Source organism: Equus caballus, chromosome 18 (assembly GCF_041296265.1).
Source record: "Equus caballus isolate H_3958 breed thoroughbred chromosome 18, TB-T2T, whole genome shotgun sequence".
NCBI lineage: Eukaryota > Metazoa > Chordata > Mammalia > Perissodactyla > Equidae > Equus > Equus caballus.
In genome coordinates this window covers 68,082,819-68,109,474 of record NC_091701.1, presented here as the reverse complement: position 1 = coordinate 68,109,474, position 26,656 = coordinate 68,082,819, and the positions used below count along the sequence as shown (strand labels likewise).

The 26,656-nt window shown below is 37.9% G+C and overlaps 1 protein-coding gene across 3 annotated transcripts in view; it reads left to right on the top strand.

The window, feature by feature from the left end:
• STAT4 (signal transducer and activator of transcription 4) overlaps positions 1-26,656 on the top strand; it is a 97,488-nt gene that overhangs the window by 60,063 nt on the left and 10,769 nt on the right. For all 3 annotated transcript variants that reach the window (XM_070241444.1, XM_023622234.2, XM_005601648.4), the window contains 11 exons: positions 2,038-2,116; positions 4,681-4,766; positions 6,459-6,610; positions 8,256-8,414; positions 9,138-9,230; positions 12,351-12,410; positions 12,712-12,729; positions 12,818-12,911; positions 14,732-14,776; positions 24,901-24,984; positions 26,495-26,593. In XM_070241444.1, coding sequence (XP_070097545.1) covers positions 2,038-2,116; positions 4,681-4,766; positions 6,459-6,610; positions 8,256-8,414; positions 9,138-9,230; positions 12,351-12,410; positions 12,712-12,729; positions 12,818-12,911; positions 14,732-14,776; positions 24,901-24,984; positions 26,495-26,593 — 969 coding nt within the window. The remainder of the gene's footprint in view (positions 1-2,037; positions 2,117-4,680; positions 4,767-6,458; positions 6,611-8,255; positions 8,415-9,137; positions 9,231-12,350; positions 12,411-12,711; positions 12,730-12,817; positions 12,912-14,731; positions 14,777-24,900; positions 24,985-26,494; positions 26,594-26,656) is intronic.

Sequence of the window (26,656 nt, the reverse complement as noted above, 5' to 3'; positions counted from 1 at the left end):
CTAATGGCTTCTCTGGAGAGCTATTTCCAGAGCCCACAGTTGCCTACAGACAGTGACCGAGTGACAGCAGAGTACAAAAGGACAGACTCCTTGCCTCAAGGTAGGGTTAACTCTGTGGTGCAGGTCATGCCTATGAGCTCCTTCTAGGATCATAACCTCAGTTTCTCTTGGAATGCTTTGGAATGTGGCACTGCTATAAGGATTCTCAGGCCATCAAGAGAGCTCTTGAAGATTATTGCTGGGTATTTTGACATTTTACAATTACTGACTACAATATCTGAAAGTCTTTAGCTATTTACTCTATTATTGCCTTTTCAGAGTTTAATGACATTAGTTCAATACACTTTTCATTAGAAGATTCTGCAAGATATTGCCTTCTTTTAACTTTTAATTTTGAGATCAAAAGATGAGACTCCTGTGTATTTCTGCTTTAAAATGATCATAGATAATTTTATTATATTTTCTCGTGTGTGTGTGTGCTCCTTACCTTTTCGTAGATCATTGCATGCCACAAGTCTTTCCTCTTTGGAAATGTAACATTTAAGTGAAATGCTCCAAGAGGTGTTGGGGTGTAGTGAAGAGAAAGAGCAAACACTTTAACGCTGAACTAGACTGGACTGGAATCCAGCTTGAGCATATGACTTTCAACTTCAGTTTCCTCATACGAAAAATGGAAATATTTTACTTTGCGGGTTTCTGAAAGGATAATGTATGTAAGATTTAGGCACAAAACAGATTTTCTCGAAACTGGTAGTCATTATTATTGAATCAGTAGACAATATACCGTGTAGTCAATAGCTACCACTTTGTTTCTTTTTTAAGGTTTATAAACATCGAGAAAGTCATTTTAGAGGAAGACAGAGAAAACAAATAGGAATGAGAATAGTTATCATAGCTCGTGCTTGTTAAACATGTGCCTGGTCAGGCTTTGTGTTAAGTAATTTAATTCATGAGATTCTTACACCTCCATCAGTAGATGCTGTTATTACCCTCCTTTCTCCTTCTCCTCCCACCCCCATCCTTCCTCACCCCTTTTTACAGACGGAGGAGCTGAAGTGCCAAGACATTTGCCCAAGTTCCTACAGCTAGTGAGTTGTAGAGTTGGGATACAGATTCAGACTCTCTTGCCCAAAATTTGATACTTTTCTTAACCAATAATTTAGGTGATTAAAATTTAGAATTTGTGAAGGGTATTGGCATAGATGTTTGTTTCCTTAGAGACTTCTTGGAATAAGTAGGCAGCAGAAAGTCAATTTTCTAAGAAAGATAAGTAGTCTGAGATCAAGGAAGGAAAGTATGTCTAACTGTAGTAAAAGGAGGGAGTCGAAGTCAGACTGCTAGGCTTCCCCACCAAACTCCATCGCTGGGAAGCTCTGTGGCCTTGGGCAAGTAAGTTACTTCGCATCTCTAAGCCTCCGCTTCTTCATCTGTAAAAGTGAGGATAGTCACCTTCATAAGATAGTTGTGAGGACTGCATGAGATAATATATGAAAAGCCTTAGCCTGGATCTTGACAATTATTACCTGTTAAATCTGAGCAGAAAAACATCACCAAGTTTGGAGAAGAGTAAAATAAAAATCTTGAAGATGGAAGACACAGAGGAAGCATAGATTCTTGTTTCTAAGAAGTAGAGAGAAAAAAATTTAGACCAAGTTGACATAAACTGCAGCCGATTAGAATGGAGACTAAGGGAAAAGTTAATTGGTACATTACTACAGAATCATATAGAACTAAAAAGGAAAACTTAGTCTCTGTAGTCTCAGGTAGAAACAATTAAATTAGTAGCATCATTTGGAGCTAATTGAGACATGAGAGGCAAGATGCTGGAAGATTTCCAATCAATCAGGAAGAGAAAATAGTTGGAAGAGCAGGTTCAATCTGGTTCTTCCAGCATTATTCAGCTTTCACAGAGTTAGCTCTTCAGAAATAGAGGTTCCGTGTCTAGACTGGAAGCAACAGTGTAATTTGAAATACCAATATGTTGTTTCATCGACATGCTTAATTGTAACGACAGAATATGTTTTCTTTTGTAAAAAGATGACAGAACAAGACACCAAATATTTAGAAGACCTGCAAGATGAATTTGACTACAGGTATAAAACAATTCAGACGATGGGTAAGTTTCTGTTTTGCCTATGAGTCTACACAGGGAGGTGAAGGGAACATGACCAGGGTGTCTTCTTTACTGACAGAACTGGTAAATTGGTCTACTGCTCTAAGCAAAGTGGGTTTTTTTGAAGGGAGTGTGCAGGAGAGGAGTATTTATTTTGCTCCCTCCTTTTCTCTCCGTATAAATATATATTTTTTACTCACCAACTCAAAGTAAATTATAAGGCTCTTGAGAAATCACCCTTACTTCGGCATGCATCTCCAAAAACTAAGAACATTCTACCATAGAATCAAAATATCATTATCACAACTAAGAAAAGTACGATAATTGCCTAATATGATCAGGAAATTACTAATGTCATCCCTTGGTGAGTTTTTTAATATAATTTTTTTAAATCATAAAGTAGAAATGTGACTCAGTGGAAAATAGACAAAAGCATTAAAAATTAAAGATCACATGAAATTTCACTACGTACAGATGAACACTGTCAAACTGTTGATGTATTTCCTTCCAGCTTTTTTCGTATATGTTCAAATATACATATCTATTTTTTCAAAAAATTGAGATCATCCTGTACATAGTTTTATGTATTGCATTTTAAATTAAAGTTTTATTTTTACGTATTTCCCTTTATTATAAAAAATCTTCAAAAAAATAATTTCAATAATTTCATGTATGCCAAAATGTAAAGACATTGCAATTTATTTGACTATCTTTTCGTGGTTAAACATTGAGGTTGCTTACAATTAGGCATTTTTTAAGAAAAGGAAGAAAAAATGAGAATATTTACAAGGTCTAAGATTTACAAGTAATAATGGATTGATCATTTAGAGTGTGTTCCAATTTGTGGGACAACTTGAGAAATTCTAATCAAGTCTAGATTAGTTAATAGGATTGTACCAATATTAGTTTACTGGTTTTGATAATTATAAATATAAGACATTAGAGGAAGTTGCATGAAGTATATAATGGAATTTTCTATTATTTTTGCAACTCTTCTGTAATTCTAAAATTATTTTTAAATAATTTTTAAAACAAATTGGATATAAATTTTTCGTTTACAGAATTATCTTTAACTATTGAAATGTTAGCTTAAAATTTATCTGGAAGGAAGTATGGATGATGGTGATCAAATGCTTAACTTTTCATCTAAGATTTAAGAGAGAGGATATTAGAAAACTTGTTTTTCCTGGCATAGATGAAGAGTGACATGTTTTGGCATCTTCAGGGTGTCTTGACTCCCATGAAAGTTTATTCAAAATATTCTTGATTGTTTGTATGTACATCTTTTCCCTTTGGAAGAAATGGCACAACCGTGGGTTTCATCAGATCATCGAAGGGGTCCATGATTCTAAATATGTTTAGAGCAACTGCAAATTTAATCAAACATCACAGTTCATTGAAAGCAGTCTCATCCCCAATTACATATGTGAACTACCAATTTTAAGAATTATAACATAATGAAATACATTAAACAGTAAGATTCTTTTGAACTTACTATCTTTCAGTGCTTCATGAGCATTATGAAGAATAAAAATGATCATTTTATCATTTAAATCAAGTATTTATTTTGTTGGTTTTAAGTGAAATGAAATGTTTTAAATGAAATGAAAGATACATGGGAAATAAATTATATTCTTGCCAGTGAAAACTGGAAAGTATTAGCTAATGAAGTTTTGAGTTGATAAAATGCTGTATAAGCAGGATTTTTTTTGCTCCATGTAGATCTAGGAGTTGGCGAATCTGTGAATTAATACAACCAGGAATGACTTCCCAGAGATTGGTGCTATTTTGTTGAGAAATTTGGCACAATGCTGTTCTGGGGCCTCTTTCTCGCCATCACAGCAGTCAGATCAGCATTCCCAACCTTTGTTTCTCATAGATGTAAGTGGTTGGTATAAACAATCACTTGCTATGTACCAATAAAGTTTAATGTTAAAATTAAACAATACAGTGTTTATTGCACATTCCCATTTAAGAAGATGAATCATTTTGGCTTTCTTTTTCCGTCAGATATTTTCCTTGATTTGCAGCTCTTTCCCACTTCTAGTTTTACCATGAGGCTAGCCCATTTTGCAAAGGAAAATGGAAAGCGAAGAATTTAGTCTTTATTAGTTTCCCAGGCAGTTGCCCATAACTCCTGGGTATACGGTGGGGCAGGGAGCAGTGGGTAAAGGCACCAGAAGGAGTCAAATGTGATTTAATCATGGACCCAAAGGGAGGCCCCTTTCCTTTCCTACTTATGCCAACCAACCAGGGTTATTATCAGTGTAGAGGTACCTAACATGGAATCCATCACAAAAACTTTATTATCTCCTCTCTCCCTACTCCCAGCCTCCCTGCTACCCTCAAAAGTAACTCGGTATGAAGAATGGTCTTCCCTCAAGGTCTGTAAGGTAGAGAGCTCCTCTCTGGCATGCTTGGATGTAATCTTTCCTGCCAAAATGAGCAGACAGAGGCTTAAGGGCCTCATTTAGGCGCTTGCATCCTAGGATCTTAGGATGGTGGATTACAAGACCGAGAGCTTTTCCTTGGAGAAGACTCCTAATCTGATCTCTTTTCCTGTGCAGATCAGGGTGACAAGAACAGCGCCCTGATGAATCAGGAAGTTTTAACTCTGCAAGAAATGCTTAACAGCCTCGACTTTAAGAGAAAGGTTAGTGAAGAACTTTAATTTGGCCTTCTGCCTGTTTTCTCCTTTTGCTACAACTAGTCCTACTGAAAAGAATCAAGCTCTTGGATTTTATCTGAATGAATGAACTGCAGTGTTTCTGGGCAGAGTCTCATGGTGTTGGCCACGCTCCTCTTCCTAAGTTTAACAGCCGGACCTCTCTAAAGTCTTCTTATGTTGGTTACGGGGTACACTTACGGTAGCTACCGTTAATTTCAAGGTGAACATTTTACCCAATTTTATTTGCCACTGTTTCAGACATGACTGTTTTAGTTACTGTACTTAATATGCTGAGATGAGTTCTACCACACGTGTATACCCTTGGTGACTACTAAAATTTTATTAAAAAAAATGTGTTCCAGTTTCTGCTCTGAAAAATGACATTGTGCTAAGTAATTTCCTAGTTAAATGATAGTTCATTGATGACTAAACATATTCAGTCTAACCTCCTCCGAAGGAGAGGAAGAACTTTTTTCTGGCTCAATGAAATATTCGAAAAAAGGGGAAACAGCTCCATTCAATTTTCTACTTCTCTTTGGAAATAAATTCAATTGAAATTTAATCAGTCACTGATAAATCAATAGTTCATTTCTAAAAATTCCACTCCATTTTCTTTGCAGGAATTTGTGTGAGCACAAATAAATGTAAAATTTATTTTTACTTTAATTATAAACTTAAACAGTTATATATCATATTTTATATGTGCAAATAATTAGTTCAAGATAAACTTAATGCTTTTATGCATAATTAATCTATGCTATACATTTTATGCACACCATTTTATTCTACTTTAGAAATAAGATTTTAAGGAGAGAAGGAGGCTTGGAAATAGTTCAGTCCATTCACGTGATAGTATAGGTCAGAAGACCAAGTTCCAGCAAACTTAGATAGTTTATCCAAATTCACATAGCTTGTGGCAAAGCCAGAGTAGCAATTCACATCTTCTAATCTGTAGGCCTTTGAAAGTTATATTTCTCCACTCTGCTCCCCAAAACCCAGATAATAATAAAAACTAAGACAGAAAGGCTCAATTTTTAGTCAGTACATTTTTTTTTTTTAAAGATTTTGTTTTTTCCTTTTTCTCCCCAAAGCCCCCCAGTACATAGTTGTATATTTCTTGTTGTGGGTTCCTCTAGTTGTGGTATGTGGGACGCTGCCTCAGCGTGGTTTGATGAGCAGTGCCATGTCCGCGCCCAGGATTCGAACCAACGAAACACTGGGCCGCCTGCAGCGGAGCACGCGAACTTAACCACTCGGCCACGGGGCCAGCCCCTAGTCAGTACATTTTAAAATAAGTACATGAATATATTTATCACAATATAAATTAAATTTATAAATGTCTTTTTAAAAGGTAGGTATATGGCTCTATGACTACAAGATTCAATAATGTCACAGGAGTTACAAATTCAACCTATTTATACTGAAAGATATGATGAGATATTATGAGAATGTTAAATTGTGGTCATCCTTCTTCACGACGCTCTTTAATTGTAGTGGTTTAACCGTTTGAAAAGGCAGTGCTATGGCAAATAGAAGGTAGTATTTGGTAAAATAGTTGGTCAAAATTTTAACCAAGCCTTCCTCTCCCAAGTCAGACAAATTGTTTGATAGGTTGACTTATGACCGACTTTGGCTGTGTCTCATGAAAATCGCTTCAGTAGTCACCTTTCTTTTTAGGAAGCCCTCAGCAAGATGACACAAATAGTCAACGAAACGGACTTGTTAATGAACAACATGCTGATAGAAGAACTGCAAGACTGGAAGAGGCGACAGCAAATAGCCTGCATAGGAGGTCCACTCCACAACGGGCTCGACCAGCTTCAAAACTGGTAAAAGGAATTGACTTTAGTTTCTAGTGAAAACCACAGGAAGTACAAAAGTTAGAGTCACTCAGCCAGAGAATGCAGGTTCAGACCAGACAGTCAATTCATTCGACTTATTGATGGTTCATTAGCAGCTGGGAACTCTACATATAAAAACAAATAGATGTAATTGTATAAATGTTCTTAATTTTTATCACTTTGTGGAGCAAAATAAAGCATTGATAGAAATCTACTAGAATGCATAACAATTGTGTAATTTTCTCATTTATCAATCTTAAAAGATTCAAATGAACTTTTGAAACCAGCAGTAAATATACTTTCTTTAAGGATATAAAGAAACATTAGCTTCAAAAGCTTGAAAAAAGATATCTTGGTTTTTAAACCTGCGTATTAAGATGTCAGAGTTAAACATTAGTTTTGAGTTTTCAACGAAGTGATTTGATTTTGTATTTAAATGAAGAATCTCAAATGGTGAATTCAACATCTCATTCTCTGGCTCTGCATGCGTACATGCAATCACATGTGGATACTATCCTCTGTATTAGACGAAAAAAATGTTGATAAGATATTCCTCTACATAAATGCCAAATAAAACTTTCTGATTGAAAGAACAACTAGAAAATAGAATGAAAAAGAGTAAAATGTTCCGTTGAAATCCGAAATTGTTTTCAAAGAGCACGATTCGGTGCAATGGAAGTATGCACTGAAAGCTCTGTCCCGCCAGGCCTATTTCTCAAGAAAAGGAGGAAATTGGGTTCATTTTAAAATGTATTGGTTTTCCTTGGGGAGATAACTTTGATTCTCTAACCTCGCTACTCTGTTGTCATGAAAACAAGATAAACGACAAAGGGAGCTATAAAGAACATAGCAGATAATGGTCCTCTTACCAAATTCAGAGGGGGTCTGACAGTTCTTTCAGCAGTGTTATGTGAGGAATAAACTTTAAATACAAAGATCTGCTGTCAGAGCCAGATGGACATACCAAGTCTGTCGAGATCTCTGCCTCCTCCGTAGCTGGAGGCCCCTTCAGTGTCCACTTCAATCTCTCTCCCAGACTTCTGGACCAAGAGTTCACCCCCATTTCTGAGGTGAGCTCATCACGTAGTGAGTAAAACTCCAAGCAGATACCTTTCTCCAGAGAAAGCCATTGATAATTTTTGGCTAATAGTGAAGAGTTGTAAAAAAATACCTATTTCTGGGGGCAAGGGGAGTGGGCAAGGGGTCAGTCTCATATTGGTTTTTTTCTTCAGCGTTCTTACACGTAACATTCATTATATCACATATTTTTGATGTTTTAAATGTGCTCTTTCTTTGCCCTTTAGTGAGTGCCATGTTCTTAACATATGTATTTAATGGACTTTTAAACAAAGGTTCCAGATGTTGCTCCAGATGTTGAAAATTTTATAAATGATTTTTTGTCTATAACTGAAGGTATAAATTAGAAATTATTAAAAACATTTAACCTATATCATGCATCTTAGAGAAAAAAGTGGATTGGGAAAATAAACATAAAGAACTATCACTAATCTTAAATGGAATCGTGATTAGTTTAATTTAATAATTATTTAATCATTTAATATTTGCTAAATATGATTAATAGATAAAACGGTAATTAACTGGAAAAACTGCATTTTCACTTGCTATTCAATAGCTTTACACTGTTGGCAGAAAGTTTGTTCCAACTCAGAAGGCAACTGGAGAAGTTAGAGGAACAGTCCACCAAAATGACATATGAGGGCGACCCCATCCCAATGCAAAGAGCACATCTGCTAGAAAGAGTCACTTTCTTAATCTACAACCTTTTCAAGAAGTAAGTGGAGTGTTATCCATTTAAATGCCTCATGGCATCCTCAGTTCCGTGGAGCTGGAAGGACACCCTGGCTGGGGTTTGGGGGTTGAGTTGAAGGAGTGGTAGAGAAGTGTCAATCAATGAGCCTCAAGGTGAAGAGACTACAGCTCCAGAGAGTTCCAGAAACATTTCTACTCTTCACTATTTATTCATCAACACTTCTCCCACCAACTGATTTGGTTTTCCACTAGTCAAGCCACACTACCCACCTAAAGTTCAATTTTCACATTTTAGGAAAGAAGATTTCAAGGATTTGTTCTTAAGTGCATATCTAAGAAATGAATGGTGGAACATATCTATGTTTATAAGCTCATCTAAAGAAAAAAAATACTAGTATTTGCCAGAAATCCTAATATTTAGTTTTAAAATGGCATGAAATTAACTTTCTACCTTATGTTTAGTTATGATATCAGTAGACTGGAGCTTTTATTCTTGACTCAAGTATAACAATTAAGAAATATTTACTGTTGTTACTTAGGGACAATCTTTAAGCATTTTTCCATCTCATGATAATTATTGACGAGAATTCATTGGAAAGATGTGAGCCTAATGGGAGTTAGAATGGCTTCTAAGTGTGGAAAACTTGGACTTTATAAGAGGACAGCATCCTGTTCCTCTGTGGTTTTCAGCCTGTTGATATTTTCATTGTTTTCGAATGACATGCTTTATTTCTTTTTAATCTAGCTCATTTGTGGTTGAACGGCAGCCATGCATGCCAACCCACCCTCAGAGGCCGATGGTACTTAAAACCCTCATTCAGTTCACTGTAAAACTAAGGTAGGCAGAATGTGTTCTATCATTTCATATTCTTATGGAGCCACAGCCATTGCATAATTAAGGCCAATCTCTTTCATTTGACTTTTCTTTATTGAGAGCCTCCTGCATGCCCAGCACTAAGCTATAGTAAATGGCCACAGAAGTGTTAAGATGAGGCCTGCTTGTCAGGAGTATTACAGTGAAGATGAGACTATGAGAGATATTAGCAAGAAAGCGTGGAATCACAAGATGGAACATCGTGGGATTAATTGCTGAAAAGGTTGATTGGAGAGAAGACTGGAGAGACTGGAGAATACCTAGTGGTCACTGTGAGGAAGGGCCCTGAGAAGGGAGCAGAGAGGAGAAGGGAGGAGAACTGTAGGAGAGTGAGACTCAGAAATGATGGCTTGCTGGGTCTGTTTTGTAATAGTGTGGAGCAGGAAGAGAGAGAATGAAAAGATAGATTGGGGACAGATTCTAGAAGGCTTTGAATAACCTTTCCAGGAATATAGTGGCATGTTCTTCTGCTGTGATTACCCAGTAACTGGCTAATTGTTTTTTCCATGAAAACTCTCACCATCACAATTTTAAGTATATCCTGACTATGTACCTTATTTAAAGACACAAGGCTTGGGCCAGCCCCAGTGGCCTAGCAGTTAAGTTCAGCACACTCACTTTGGCAGCCTGGGTTCAGTTCCTGGGTACAGACCTACACTGCTCTATTAGCAGCTATGCTGTGCTGGTGGCTCACATACTAAAACATAGAGGAAGATGGCATGGATGTTAGCTCAGGGTAAATCTTCCTCAGCAAAAAAAAAAAAAGACACAAGGCTTTTGTGTTATTATTGCTTATCTGTGTATTTGATCCTTTCCCTTAGCATAAGCAACCAAAGCATTTATAAATTTTTCATAATGGCACTTAAAACAATGAATTTGAGTTTGAACATTCAAAGGTTTTCATCATGCCTCAATCTGCAAGGTCCTAATGCTTTAAATTCCTAGCCACTAGGTCACCTCTGGAACGGTGAACTTTCAGACCAGCCCAAGAGTTGGTGATGCCATGGCAGACAGTGATTTAGGGTCCCATGATAGGGTCCGTGATCACAAATCACTATTGGAACTCCGTTTTTAAAGGGAAGACATATGTTTCCAGTTTGCATTTCAAAAACCCTAATAGAAATTTCTAGTAAGTTCCTTTGCGTGAATTTTTCACCAAGACTTAAGACTCAAAAACAAATTGCAGAGGCCAGATTCCCTTTTAAAATTTCATTATTTTCAAAGTTGTTCATTCCTCATCTCCATATCTCTGTATAATCCAGAAGACAGTAACAATAAAGAGAAATAAGGTATGGGGGGGTGGACAGCCTCCTTTTCCTCGCGACATCCCCATAGATGATGTGCTAAGTCTAAGATGCTCTCTGGGACAGAAAGGGAGAGGAGTAGGGATTGCTCAGCAGAGTTCTAAGTGGAAGAGGTCCCTGAACAGGCACCACTTTGGATGTTGTTTGAACTCATTGCCATAGGCATGGACCACTAGTCCCTGGTTTGGGTGTTTTGCTCTCCTCCTCTGCCTGCCTGTTGGGTTCCTATCCTTCTTCTCTGTACCCTCTTCCCCACTGTCTTGATAGATTATCCTTTACTTAGTATTCAAGATTTTCCCTACAACACTTCTCTACCATGGCATTCCATCCTCCTGTTTCAAAGGACTCCCTTTAGTCATCAGCATCTTAGAGTGAATCAGATCCTTCACTAAGTAGGAGAGAGAGGAAGGCAGAGAGGGAAAACATCTTGCCTTATTTCATACAACCTCCTCACCCCCAGCTCCCAACAACTGCACACTTATATTCCAAACCCTGAAACCAATCCTGGGACTTTTAAGGGACCGTGGCTACATTCTACCCACCCTTTTGTTTGGGCTGTATGTTGTCTATGATTATATTCCTTTAATACCTATCAGTTGCTTATCACCGTACTCTACATTCCATCTATTTAGCTGGACTTCTTATGTACAGCCATGTCCACACTTGTCCCTTCCCCAACTCACTCCATTAGTTCTCCAGCACTGGAGCCGTCCTGGGAACCTATGAGGAGTTCAGTACAAGCTGAGTGAATGAGTGAGGTTTGAGATGAGTGTGTGAGTAAATGAATGAATAATGAGTGAGTGAATGAGTATCTTTGATACTGGACTGCACCCACAGAGGGGCAAAATCAGAGGGTACCGCTCTGAGGAGTTGGGGAAGCCAAAGAATGAAGGAGGAGCTGCCTTCAGAAAAAGGAGAATTAGAAAAATCGTTATTCTGGGGCTGGCCCCGTGGCCGAGTGGTTACATTCGCGCACTCTGCTGCAGGCGGCCCAGTGTTTCGTTGGTTCAAATCCTGGGCACGGACATGGCACTGCTCATCAAACCACACTGAGGCAGCATCCCGCATGCCACAATTAGAAGGACCCACAACGAAGAATATACAACTATGTACTTTGGGGGGCTTTGGGGAGAAAAAGGAAAAAAATAAAATCTTTAAAAAAAAAAGAAAAAAGAAAAATCGTTATTCTGACCTTTAATCTCTTGTTTGTTTGAAGTTAGATCTTTTTCAGCGATCAACATTTTTGCTGTTACTTAAATATAGTGTATTTAAAGATTGCAAATGCATTTGAACTGGAATTTTCCATATTCTTTCAGAGGCCTAGACTTTCTCAGTGTTTCGCTACATAACAGTTATCACCAAAACATTTAGTTTTACTAAGCTTACAAAATGTTTTTTTTATAGTACGAGAATAAAAATGAGCCATAGTAATAGATTTACAAAGAATTTTTCTTGTATTATACATCTAAGCCAAATTTGGGCTTTAGCCAAAATATATAGCTATTTTTCTGACCCAACCAACGTATTATCCAACACACATCCACTGAGCAATATGGAAACACTTTCCAAGTGTGTCAGTGTGATATTAAGTGGCTGATGTCAATATTAGTAACATGGCAAACTAAAGAGGAATTAGACATTTTTAAAACACACTGATATGTAACTGGAGATAATATGTTTGATTTATATGTGCATACCATAAATATATTTAAATCTTTAAATATAGAAAGGCTTTTAGAACTTTTAATTTTTATCGTTGATTCTTTATGTGTCTTTCCAGACTACTAATAAAATTACCGGAACTAAACTATCAGGTAAAGGTGAAAGCATCAATTGACAAGTAAGTTTCTAATTTCATTTTGAAACATGAAAATGTAAGACTTTTTAAAAAGAATTATCCTTATTTTATAGAATAATTTCAACCTTTTACATTTATTTCTCTAACGTTACGTATCAATGGACTTCAAATATTTGACTTGGAAGTTGAAACATTTAACATAACTCCAGTGAAGACTTACTTAAAAAAATCTTACTATAAAGACTTGAAATGAAATTTTACGTATTATCCTCTGAAGTATTATAGAAAGTTTTTACTAGATCTATTAAATATCTCATTTTAAAGAATCTTCTTGGTTTTACAGGAATGTTTCAACTCTAAGGTAAGACATTTACTTTAGAATTTTTTTGCTATTTTCATAAATATATTTTACCTGAGACCATGTAAATAACTAAGATTTTTCTCTCTAGCAATCGAAGATTTGTTCTTTGTGGCACTCATGTCAAAGCCATGTCCATTGAAGAATCTTCCAATGGGAGTCTCTCAGTAGAATTTCGCCATTTGGTGAGTTTGGCAGTAAAATTACACAAGTTTTTTTTCCCCCAAGTCAGACACATCTTTACTAGTAGGTCTTATAATTCAATATATTTTATTCTTTAGTGTTCCTTAGGTGAGATTAAGGGCCATATTTAGAAATAAACCATGCATCATCGAGGAATTAAAAATGGTAGAAAGAACACTGAACCTTAACTCAGAGAGTCTGAGTTCTTAACAATAGTGACATAGTACCTAGATATATGTAGTCATTGGTGGATATATTTTGATGATAATGACAAAGATAATTCGTCTTATAATGGATAGGCGTTCTTGGTTTCATTTTTTAAATCTCCCCAAGAAGTGACACCCAATAACATGCCTAGCTAAAGGCGCTTTCATTTTGAGAGGATTAGCTTGGGGACATAGAATGTTCCTGGGTGTGACAGCTGCACACAGTTTGCCTTAGCATGTCTAGAAAGTTTCTGACCCAGCCTCATCCTGTTGTTTCTTGTTTTTACCACTTCCTCTTAACCTAGAGTTCTCTTCCTGCTTTCTTTCTAATTCTTTGCGCAGTTTTTAGATTCCCAAAGACTCTACTGCTTTTCTTCCCAGAAACATGTCACTCATCTAGTTTATTAGCATTTAGGAAGCGTCTCACCTGAATGTTGGGGCAACAGTGAATCAGCCTCAAAAGGTCTTTCTAAAAGATAAAATTTAAGTTAACAGAAAGATATCTGCAAACACAAATTTATACTCTTTTATTTTATTTTTTTGTTTGTTTGGTCTTCAGTATTGAAGAGTACATTTCTTTTTAACTGAATCCCTCCCTTGTGAGGCTGCTAAATAAATAAAATGTGACGAGGAGTCATGTATTATACAGCCTTATAACTAGCACTCTTTTTGCTTAGGTTCAATTCCTATCCTTAAGGAACTTTCAGTAATGGGCAATGTTTGGTAATAAGTGAAGCAATAAGAGGCCCTTAACTTAGAGATGACTATCGCCCAAATAAGTCATGTGGAAAAGAAAGGACAAGCAAGGAACATGCCGAAAGTGCTTAGGTCTTTATTCCAGCAGCTGTAGTCTATGTGATGGTAAAACCTTAGCCTTACAGGGCTCTTGTAGTTGCAGAGCATTTTTACAAATATTATCATTTCGCATAATAACTTTAATCACTTTTTAATACAAAAGCAAATATAGGAAATCAGAGAAGCAAAATTTTAAAAGTACCTATTATCTCACCACTTTGAGGTAACACTATTAACATTCTTATTTTTATGTTTTCATTCTTTTTTCTAATACAGTTTTTTTTTAAAGTGGGATCAGATTTTACACACTAATTTGCTTCCCAGCTTTTTTTCCCATTGAGTGATCGACATCATGAACATTTTGGGGTCAGCAAGTCTCCTTCTGCTCTAATGCTGTTTAGTAGCTCACTGTGCCGTGTGGCACACTGCCATCCAGTCCTCTGTGCTAGACTTGGTTTCGCAGGCATTGGGCCTCATCATGGCTTAGCTCAGGTGGCACTTTCCAGATACAAGATTCTAAAACATCCCAGCATGATTTCCTCTTTCCAAAATGTTGGCTAGAAAACACAGTCTTCATGATATGCCCACTTGCTCCCTTGTCATATTGAAAGTTCCTGAAGCAGCATCCCACAAGGGGAAACCAGAAGCTCCTTTCTGTTGAATCTGGGCAGCTTGTCAGGTTTCAGTGAGTTAGAAGTCATCTGGGCTGCTGTTCTAGAAGTCAAAATTATGACCAAGAAAAACACTACAATAGGTTCAGCCAACCTGCTATATGGCTGATAATGCTTCTCCATCTAAACACTGTTGTTTTCTTTTACAAGCAACCCAAGGAAATGAAGTCCAGCACCGGAAACAAAGGAAATGAGGTAGGAAAGGTTTTCTCCAAGAGAAATTGTGTAGGAAATAATCCTCTAACATCTTGGTTTTACAAAACTCTTAAACTGCCCTTTACATTTTTATATAAAGTCAAATTCATGTTTCTCTGATAATGAATGTGAAGCTTGATATTTGCAGACAGTATAAGAAATTTTGTTTTAAAAAGGAGAAAATAGAAATTGCATGTTATAACACCCTCCTAAGAAAATGACTATTAACATTTGGTAGACATGATTCTAGACTTTTATCTATGTATATGTTACTTTAAAATATATATATATACATATTGTTTCATAACCTGCTTTTTTTTCACCTAGCAATATAAGGTGAACAGCTTTCCATAGCCTTAAATACTCTTGGAGAATGTTTTGAAGTGGTTGCATTGTGCCATGATTTCTTTAGTTAGTCCTCTACTATTATGAAATATCTTAAAATCACTCATTTTCCACGGATAATAAGTAAGTCTCAAACATCAGGACACATTATGTGAAAATCAGAAGTGACAAACAGTCCTTTTACTTTACGGTATCAATTACCTTGCTCTCATATCTAAGGTTTATATTTCACTGAATGAGCTGATTAAAAGAATAAACTGATGCTGTTTGAGTGTTCGTATTTGAGTCGATAAATGAGAGGGTGTCAAATCCTGGGTTGGAAGTGACCTTGGAGATCGTGTCTTTGGTTGGCCTAGATACCAGGGCATATGGCTATGCTCTGCAAATTTGGAATTAGAGAACCTAGGTTTGAGTTCATGCTCTGACAGTGACTGAAAATGCACTTCTTCACAAATGATCTGATAGAGAAATATTGCACGTTTTCCCTCAGAGATCAGGGTGGTAATGCCAGTGCTCCCTGCTCAGAGATGCTGTGTGTGTTAACCGCCTGCCTGATGCAGTTGTAAAGTGGTGAGGCTTATTTCTGGTGTGGTTGGTATGGATCCAATCTCCTGGCTTTGAAGTCATAGCTCCTAGGAGAAAGCTCTCTGAGTTATTTGAAAGGAAAAAGCCCTTTGTAAGTCCAGCATTCAACTACAATCAGTCCAGCCCACCCCAAAACCCACCAAGATCCATCACAACAAGTTTAATGCCCTACATTTTCCCTCCCAAGAATTCTTCATTCCTTTAATTGTGTCTTAAAGATCATTTGCCAAATACCACAGCCCCACCGGAGACGACCTAAGCCTTCCTCCCAGGGTAGGACTTTGGCTTAGGGTAGAGCTGCCAGCAGGTCTCTTCAGCCCAAGATATCGCATGAGCACAGCTTTTGAGTTTAAGAATACTCTAGTAAGGGGCTGGCCCGGTGGCGCAGCGGTTAAGAATACTCTGGTAAACCAAATAAGTGGGAGATATTCTCCCACCTTATAGAATTCCATAAAGGTTTTCCAGATTTCCTAATGGAAACATTAGCATATTATAAATAAAAGCCCATTTCACCATCTCACTGGAATTTTGGCCAGAGTGGCAAACATTTCATTCAGCGTGACATCCCTGAATAGTATTTACTAAGTCTGAATAGACTGAGCACAATGCTTCTGAACTTTTCTTAAGTAAAACAAATCAAACGGGAGTAAATCTAAATAGCTCAGCTTTTCAGCACATAGTCATCTTTATGAATGTAAAATCAAAATCTTTACTTGGATTTCCCTAGAGATGGAAATCTAAGTAAATCATCTTCTTCTGTAAAAATACCCTAACAGATGTCTTATTAACACTGCCTACTTGTATTACTTTGAATTCATTTCCTCTTGTTTGTTAATAACAAAATCATATAATCATATCAGAATGATTTTATTTTTCTCTTTTTTTCAAGTTTGCTAAATCAGGATAATTTTATTTTAAGCTATTTTTGAGCTCCCCCTATTGATAGAATTTTGATATGACTGTAGGTACATTTAAAACAGACCATAGACTTGGACGTTGTTTTATGCGCTATAGGAACAATTGAGAAGTCCCAGGATATGTGAAGTGGGCTCATGAACACAAGCCAAGCAATCAGGAGCTTGGCCAGACAGTAGGGGTGATGGAAAGAAAGTCGGGGAAGAGCTGGGGGGGATCTGGCGATGAGGTGGCTTCATAAAGTCCTGGGGCCAGGAACTGTCATAACCAAAGTTTCAGGAAAACAGCAAGCTAGGAGGTCATAACTCCATTTTCAAATTTCAAAAAGTTGCTGTTTCTTATCTCTGGGCACCTGTGGCAGGAGTTCACAGCCTGATAAGAATTTTTTTTTAACAAATCCTCGTGTGGCATTTATTGTATACTGGGCACTAACAGCTTCACTGACATTTATGTAACTCTTGGGACAATGCTCTGAAGTAGATACTATTAGTGTCATACTTATTTCAGTTAGGGAAATTGAGGCACAGAGTGGTTGGGCCAAAATTCAAACCATGGCTGTCCGGCTCCCGTGTCCATGCTCTTGACCACTATGCCATGCTGCCTCTGGGATCATAAAACCTTCCTGGGAGGAGCCGCGTTGGTTGGCACTCCTCTTTGGCCCCGTGCACCCCTTTATCTCATCACACCCTTCCATTTGCTGGGATTCCTGTGAGGGAGATCTCTGCAGGTTTGCGGTAGCATCTCAGCCTCTCCTCTCCGCTCCCGCTGCTGCTGCTGTCCTCACTTTACCCACCCGCTCAGAAACCGCACAGCTACCTCCCACCAGAATCCTTACAAAGTTTGGAAGGAATTTAAAGTAACGCTTCTTCAGAAAATGTTGTTGACCCCTCCCTTAGCTCCTGCCTGCATCATGGGGTGGTGGAAATAGCACCTTGTTGGGCTCTGCCTCTTACAGGCAGCTGACCTTGCACAAGCCACTTCACCTCACTAACCCCCATTTCCTCACCTGTAAAATGGGTTATCAAGTTAGCCCGTGCTTCAAAGGGTTGTTGGGAGGACCAAATGCGATAGATGGTGCGTGTGAGAATCAACTGCGCTGTGCCGGGCAGGTGTCTGCTACGGCTCTTCCTGATCAGCGCTCCAGGCTGCCCCGTCTGTAAAGGGCAGTGTTTACACAGGTGGGGACCTGACTAGGACAGACTGCTGATCCTTATCCTTCTCTGCCCATCCGCCAAAGTGCTTGGCTGGAGATGTTCCCTTTCAGGGGCCCCTGATCACATCCCTCTTCTGGCTGGCGGTCCCTGGAACCTCAGAGCACTATGTACGCATGCCCCTTTTATGGGATAACATGGGTTCTTACCACCACCTTACTGACCCCCATCCCCATCATACACACACACACAAACACACACACACACACCTTTGGGTCCCTCACTTCTGCTCTTGTGTTTGTGAGAACTTGGATTAGATACTTACTAAATGATCGAGAACATACCAAGATGTCATGAATGATAGTTTCCCTAAGGTCGCCATTCCAAACCTCCTTAGAATTTCGGCACCTCATGGCTGTTTGAGATTATCCAAGAAGAGATGACGTGTCAGGATGTGCAGGGACTCCTGGCTGTAGGATTGGGTGAAGGGAGGAAGTTGCACTGGACTCATGCTGTTCCCAGAAGACCCGGAAAGACATAAGAGGTGACTTCAGAGCCATCTTTGGATTATGGGTTTGAGCTCTGGGTCCCCCACCCCTGTTTCAGTCAAAACTGCTCTATTCTATGTATTTTCCAGGTGGGAAATTTCCTTTCAAGAATATGTTCCGAGGTTAAAAGACATTTGAAAACCATTGGACTAGACAATCTCTGACTCTCCTTTGCCCAGGATTCTATAATCCTCAAAAGTGCAACCTAGGGTGTGGTCTTCACATTTTTTTAAATGAATTTCATTTTAAGAATTTGTTTTGGAAGTTCACAACACCTTTTGCGGAATCTGCAGACATGCTGTTATAAAATCAGGGTTAGTAAGTACTGCCTCTTTCTCGCACCGTTGTTCTTTTCTTGGAAGAGTCACCATGAAGAAATGATTGCAGCACCCAGCAAGTGGCGAAAATTTGAAGCATCAGTCTGTCCCTGGAAAATAAACATCCCCAGGAAGCAACCTTTCCCGGGGGTCCTTATCTGGCAGGAGGCTGGCTAGAGAGGGACCGTTGAAATGTGGAGACTGTTTGAACGGGGAAGCTGGAATTGCAGTCTCTCGAGATTGCTCTGTCGGTGGGCTTTAACTGATAAATGACAGTTTTAGCCACAGACTGAAGTGTTAGGTAATTTTGTTTATGCAGTGGAAAGTCATGAAGCACAAAGAAGCTATTAGTAAAGCTTGGGTGGCTTGAGTTTCATTTAACAAAATAGCCAAACAGATGTTCTTTCAAGGTTCAGCGTTCTCAACACGGATACGCTAGTCACACGCCAACCAGCCCAAGCATTTTCACAGGAAGTTGATTTTCTTCTGAACTATTTTAAGTAGTTGCAATACTTTTTAAAGACAGACATCGGTGCAAGAGTAACACTACAAACGTAGGCTTTTTATGCAACACCCTCCGTGCAGTCCCTTTGTTTTATGGGCTGAAAATTAGTTGTCATTTTACATTTGTTTCCTATGATTCTGTGAGTGAGGTCTTCTCACATGTGATTGTACCATTCTTTCCCCTCTTATCCTTGTTTCCCAGCATCTAACCCAGTGTCTAGCACATGATAGGTACTCAATAAATATTCATTAAGTGAATGGGTTATTGTAATTGTTTTCTATTCCACACAGCTTTCCACGTGCAACATTATCATAGATTATCGCTTGTAAAGAGACAAGCAAGAAATTTAGATGAAAATCATCCTTACCCATGTTTTCTTAGCAGAAGTTTCCTTTCAAGTCAAAAGCCATAACCATTTGTTAACAGATTCTAGGTTTCCAAGGTGTACTATTAGGCCCTGAGCAGAGGACACAAAAAAGAACCTAGTAACAGCTATATCTACTTTTCATTAGGTTGTGTATTTTTTCCATGTGGAGCCCTGGTCAAGTTGTTCAGCCAGATTTCCAGTTTCTTAGCAGATTATCCAATGGATACTTTTCTTTAGCAGCACAATACAGTCAATCCAGTTATAATACTCAATGCCATATAAGATAAATATCATAAATGTGGATACTGTAAATCCATAATCATCTCAGATGATGAGAATGGTTTTTAATACAGACATTAATAGTGCGTGTTATCTATGATATTTCCCCAGTTTGTAAGGAATGGACCCTGGGAATGTGAAATTGAATAGTGTCTTGGCTTGGACTACCCTGATAAAGTAATAAAGACTATGATTGATAGCCATGCAAGCTCTGAAAATTAACGATGCTTCCTTTTGTCAGAAATGCTTTTCTCCAGTTAGGTGTATTATATGTCAGCTTCCTTCCTGGATTTCGTTCTAAATGTGCCTCACAGTTGTGTCAGAGGTTTTAAATAAATGTTGGAAATTAGTTTTAATCACTGAGTAAACCTCTCACCATCCACATTCCAGTTCAGTACGTAATATCTAAAGCACAAATCTTTTTCCAAAGTTAATGGACAACCCTGAGCATCATTGCTCTGTCTGTGGAGTCCTGGATTCTCACACTTTGAATGGTAAACACACAGGTGCCATAACTCAAAGATCTGAGGAAATTACCCATAATGAATGATCATATTAGATTTACATTTAATCATATAAGTTAAACAATAGAGGCTAGAATGGGGGAGGGATGGGATCACATACTCAAAAGGCTCCCTTTGGTTGTCCTCTAGCTGTGGCCCTCTCTACAAAGAAAGATGTCTGTGGTGTCAAGGCAATGTGCTCACCCAGAGTCCAGGTCCGCAGAAGACCTCAAGCCTACTTCCAGGACCCATGTGGGCCTCTTCTCCAGGTCTACTCTCCCAGGCACAGATGGCACCATCAGTGCAAACATTTCTGCACACAAGCAGAGGCTGGGAGCCACACTGGTCATTTGAGGCCTCTCACAGAGGTGGAAGAGAGGTGGGTGGGCAATGGTTCAGGATGGCCATGCTCTCCCCAGGCCAGTATGTTCCAGTGGGACTTTGAGGACTTAAAACCTGGCCAATTAGGTCATCTGAAAGCTTAGATGTCAAGGTAGGAGGCTAGAGCACATTTTAACAGTTTGTTAATTTGATTTATAATGGTTAAATATTTAGACATATGGTATGTGGGTCTCCATCTGTGCACTTCCCTCCGGCCTCTCAGATGTTCTACACAGGCTTGTATCATCCTGTCCGCCACTGAATTCAGTGAGAATGTGAAAGGCACCCAGTAGTAAACGTGAAATTGTGAATTCTTCATTTGTCTCAGTGCTATGCATAGTGTAAGCACCCGATAGGGCAGTGAGCTCTTCTTTTGTTTAAAAAATGTGTTTTTTGTTCAACTTGGTGCCTAAACACAAGCCAACTGCTTCATCTCATGCTGAACCAAAGAAACAGCAATTTATTTATTCATTTCAACATAGGGGAGACGGGGATGACTGGCTGTTTGGTGTGTTGGATGTCCTGGGAGTAATTTAAGGGGTGGTCTGAGGGCATTTTCATTAAGATGACTTTCTACTAACCCAGTAAGAAGCAATCCCACTGTAGCGAATCTCACCACCATCAGGCAATGTGAGGTACTTCATGATCCAGCCCAAGGGAGAGAGCAGAGATTTTAATTCTCTACTTTCTTCCCAGTAACAAATTCTAAGTTAAACACTCCTCATTATCAATAAAGTCTTCCTCATGTACTTGTTACTTATATCATCATATTAGAACTATTTTTATTTTTTCAAATGTAATACAAATGGATTCTGAGCCATTGTTAACACATATTAGATCTCTCTTTCTCCTGGAGCCAACTCTGCCACCCCCAACCCCACCCAGACTTTTCTATTCTAGATAATTCCACTTGTGTTCACATGTTCCCACAGGGCTTATTTTTTAAATTATTTAAGCATTCTATACAATCTCCAAATTTTCCACCTCACTTTGAGACTAAACACAGTATGCATATACCACAGTGAGAATAATCACCTCACAAATTCCACCCAGGGTTCTTGTTAAAATGCAAAATCTGATTCAGTGGGCCTGAGATGGGGCCAGAGATTCCTTTTTTCTAACAAGCTTTTAGATAATGACAGTGCTGCTGGTACTGGGCACATAGCAAGGTGCTGTAAGATTTCATCAGAGAAAAAGAGCAATTTCTGTCCCACTCCAGACCCACCTCCAAGAGGTGATCACTTTTTGAGCTGTAAATATCAGGCTAATATTGATATTTCTTGATTTTTTTTAATTTTATACATTTAACTTCTGAATTCTTTCTACGAAAAATTAAGCTATGGCTCTCTTATACCAGCTCTATATACATATACATTTCCCCCATCTTCACAATGTCCTTGTATAACATATTTTGGTTTAATCAATATATTCAATGTTTATATTACTGTGATTATATAAAAATTGTTAACAGCTGAGCTATAGAGCATAGTGTTATTTTATTGCCATTCTTGTGTTATTTTTAGTTTTCCCTGGATTTATTAGTTGCCTCAATTTTTAAAATTTGATCAATGTATTTTATCTATCTGTCACTAATGTAGCCTCAAACTTTCCTCCAGAACTAGAAAACTCCTAGTAAAATGGGCAAACATGTAAATCTGAGGATTTTTTTCTTGGCAACATCCCTCTAGGAACCGTCTGTCTCTTGCCCCAGTCTGGGAGGGTTGCTCTCTGATCCCGTTGCACAATTGTTTTCTGTTTTGAGGTTTTTTTTGAAACTTCCTTTCACCATCATCTTAGGGAGTCCCTCCCCTTTCTCCTGGCTGGGTTCATGTCCTCCTTTTTCTTATGTACTGTCTCTTTTATTAGAGAGACTCTTCCAGTAGATTCCAGAAATTCTTTGTAATTCTTTATAATTCGTACAAATTCCTTGTAATTCATGTAGTTCTAGATCACTCATTTCAACTGCTATATAGTTTTTTACCCTGTAAATACACACAATATATTTAGCTATTCTATTGCTGAACAATTTGAGCATTCTAAACAACGCTGCTGTAAACATTCTTCTCCAATTAAAATTTTCCTACATGTCTTTTTTTACATGAGTGCAAGAAATTCTTTGGCCTATCTATATATGACAAGAATTTGGGATGTGCATCTTCTAGTTTATTAGATATTTAGAAATTATTCTCTGAGGTGCTTGTAGCAATTTCCATCAGCAGTGTAGAAGAGTTACCATTGGATTATGCTGTCATTTCCTCCACTCCATTTTCTCTGTTCTCTTTCAGGAACTTCTGTAATTTTGTTGTTAGAGTTTGTGAATTAATTCTTTATTTGTTATCTTTTCTGTATTACTTTTTATTGCTTTGTTTTTTTGCTTTACTTTCTGGGACATTTCCTCCATCCTCCTTCCAGTCCTTCTACTGACTTGTCTATTTCTCTTATTATATTTTTAGTTGTTCATTATTATTTTCTGAATGTTCCTTTTGATAGCATCCTAGTCTTGTTTCACTCATGTAATATATTTGTTACATCTGTAAAAATATTAATAAGGTGTTTTAAATATCATTCAGAACTTTTTAATGAACAAAATATATATACACAGATAGATACAAAAGTAGAAGGGGAAATACAATGAACCCTCATTTATACATCACCCAGCTTCAACAATGATTAACATTTTGCCTATTTCATCTATTTTCCCACACATACACATGTTGTCTAGAGTTCTTAAATTCCAGGTAGTAGACCATCTTATTCATTGGTACTTTTGTAGGATCTCTTATCTGGAAGACAAGTTTTTAAAAACCTAACCACAATACACTTATCACAAAAAGCAAACATAACAATTTCTTAAAAATCTTTCCTTAATAAAATTCCATTACTTGTTCAAATTTCTCCACTGTCTCAAAAGACCCTTTTACAGTCGGTTTGTGCAAATCAGTATCCATGCAATGTTCCTGCATTACAATTGGTTGATTTGTTCTTTCTCATGCCATTTATTTGTTGAGCTGATGTGTAAAGCTGAGCCTGATGTATGTTTTCTTATTATAGTTTTTTTTTAACTTTTCATTTGCTTTTTGTATTATCTCTTTTCTCCGAGTTTTTTGCTGTTGATTTTTGTATCTGTATTTCAAGTGAGAGGCTTTGTCAAATGTTTGATGATCTTTAGCTTGCTGTTTATGTTTAAGAGAAAGGCACTAAAAAACAAGAGGTTCTGTGTGCGTGGTGGGAATTGCAAACTGAAGGGTGATTATTAAGACCTGGCTGTCTCATTGGGGGACCCCCAAAGGCAGTATCTTAAGTTGTCTGCCTTGGTCTGGTCCACTTCCCAGACATCTTTTCTGGAGATGTCAAACAGAGAAAGGGGCACGGGTTTCCCATTGACTGTTATAGGATCTTTCTCTCTTCAGCACAGCACCTCACCCCTGCCCTCGGCTTGGCCTTGGATCCACAGTGCAGAGAGCCTCTTTCTAGTTCCTCTGGTTCATCCGCTCCAGAGAGTAAACCTACTGTCCCCTGCCATGGTCCCGGAGGGGTGGGGACCTCACTGCACGGGCTGGGGCTTCTAACTGCTCCTCCTGTTCAGTCCACTTCACTCTCCAGCCTCGGTGGGCTCAATGCTTCTAATTCCTGGGTCTGAGACACACTGCCCCTTATTGCCACCCTCACTCCACACTCCCCTACCTCTCACTCAGATCCAGATTACGGTTTGACTTTATTGGAAAGTAAATAAAACTCTAGCTGTTACTTTGTTGACATTTCTGGAGGGAGCAGAGGAAAATCCATGTTTCCCACCTACCATGTTTAACCAGAAGGAAATCTTGCTTTCTTTTTAAACAAATTCATTATGACACTGACTCGTTCTGTTATATCTGCACACATATGGCTTGTTTCTATTAATGGTTAGTAAGTCAAAAGGACTAATTTCCAAAAATTAAAAATAAAGAATGTTATTTGTCTGAATTTCAGCTGATGAAAATATGCTGGAATCTTAAAAGTCAGAAATTATATTGTTTTGGAGGCTTAAAATAATTTTATTTGTGGAAACGAAGATTTCTCAGACTCTGTATATGTTCTAAATAACTTTTAAAATAAGAGGGAATGTTCCATAATAGGGAATGTTCGGGGGCGTTTACTTTAAGAACTTGTTAATTTTTGTAGAAGCAGGCCTAGTAATAGTTAGCAAGTATGCATTTGTAAGACAACAGTTGATTTCTTTTTCCCTTAGGGCTGCCACATGGTGACTGAAGAGCTTCATTCCATAACCTTTGAGACACAGATCTGCCTTTACGGCCTGACCATAGATTTGGAGGTAGGTGTTTCAAGGAATATCCACTATTTACTAAGAACATTTTCCAGAATTGGTCAGCATTTGTAGATGAACACGCAGTCTTTTCTAGGTTTTAGTACATTCCTTATGCATTATTTTTGCTTTACTATTTATATTTAACCAGAACAGTATATGTTGACTAATTAGTGAATATTTGACATATTGATTTTCTAAATTAAAGTCTCACGGGCATTATGAATTCAATATATATTGAATAATTTGTTATCCAGGTTGTATATTTGTTTGCTTGTTTGTTTTCTGGGATTTCTTGAGTCATGGATACTCAGCGGAAAGCCCAAAGAAGAACAAATATTCTTGAACCATGTCATGTAGTGATATATTTTCAAACATTTAACTTGTACATAAAAAGCCATTAGAAGGAAGCTTTAGACAAATGATAGGATGACTACAGTACATTGTTTTGATCATCTTATAAAAGCCATTAAGCCCAAAGAACGAATAATAAAACTTTGGGGATTAAATTGAGCATGATTGAGTATGAGCTCCGTGAAGGCAGGACATCATGCCTCATTTGCCCCTCCATTACCAGTGCCCAGCACAATACCTGGCATGTGACAGATGCTCAACATTTGTGGAATAAATGAATGGATGAGTGCATGAATGAACAAACACAATTTTACACACCCTGAATATGATCCTATTTGTGGGATGTGTTGTTTTAGAGTTCTGCCTTTGCTCTTTTATTTTAATGAATGCAAACCTGTTTACAAAAGCTTCCACAGATTCCTACCTCATCTCTTTCTCCTGAATTTCTGTTTCCATGAGCTATTAAGTAACTCAATGGGGTAATTCCCTGTCTACAGCAGTCCAACCTCTGTTACCGAGGAGAGACTAATGTAAGTTGTCCCCAGACTAATGTGTGAAAGCCTGTTTATTCTATAAGGCAAACTGCAGTACCAATAGTACCAAGCCGAGTTCTATAACAACAGACCAGGCGGCTCTTATCTCCCATAATGCTTTGTATTCCAAAATTGCTTACTTTCCATCTTCTACAATTAAAATTCCCATGTCTGGTACTGACATTAGTTAGATGTTAGATCATAATTTGAATATGTTGATCCACTCCAGAGAGAAATTTAAAATTAGAGTTTTTAATGTAACATTTAATGTAACAAAGTAACAGTTGCTGAATTAATACCAGTTCTAACTAGTTTCATTTTAAGGAATATAGTGATATATGAAAGTATAAATATTTACACAACATCAGAGAAGATATTGGAGAAGCTGACTGAGCACTCTGAAAGGATTCCTGTTTTTATAGCTTCTTTCCTCCTTGACTCATATATACTCAGAAAGTTCCAGTGTCTTCACAAGTCATTTCAGTGATAAGGACACTGTAGACACCAGGATTGGAGGAGTAGGGTTGGCTTGAGATGGTCCTTTAGGGGAGAGGGTCAAGTGTAAAATCAATATAAATTGCGACTACCTGTAATAACTATGCTTTGTTTGTTTGTTTGTTTGTTTAAACCAGACCAGCTCCTTGCCTGTGGTGATGATTTCCAATGTCAGTCAGTTACCTAATGCTTGGGCATCCATCATTTGGTACAATGTGTCAACCAATGATTCCCAGGTAGTGTCTCTATTCCTATTTCTCCTCCTTTAATTCTATTTGATTTATTTTATTAACAAAACC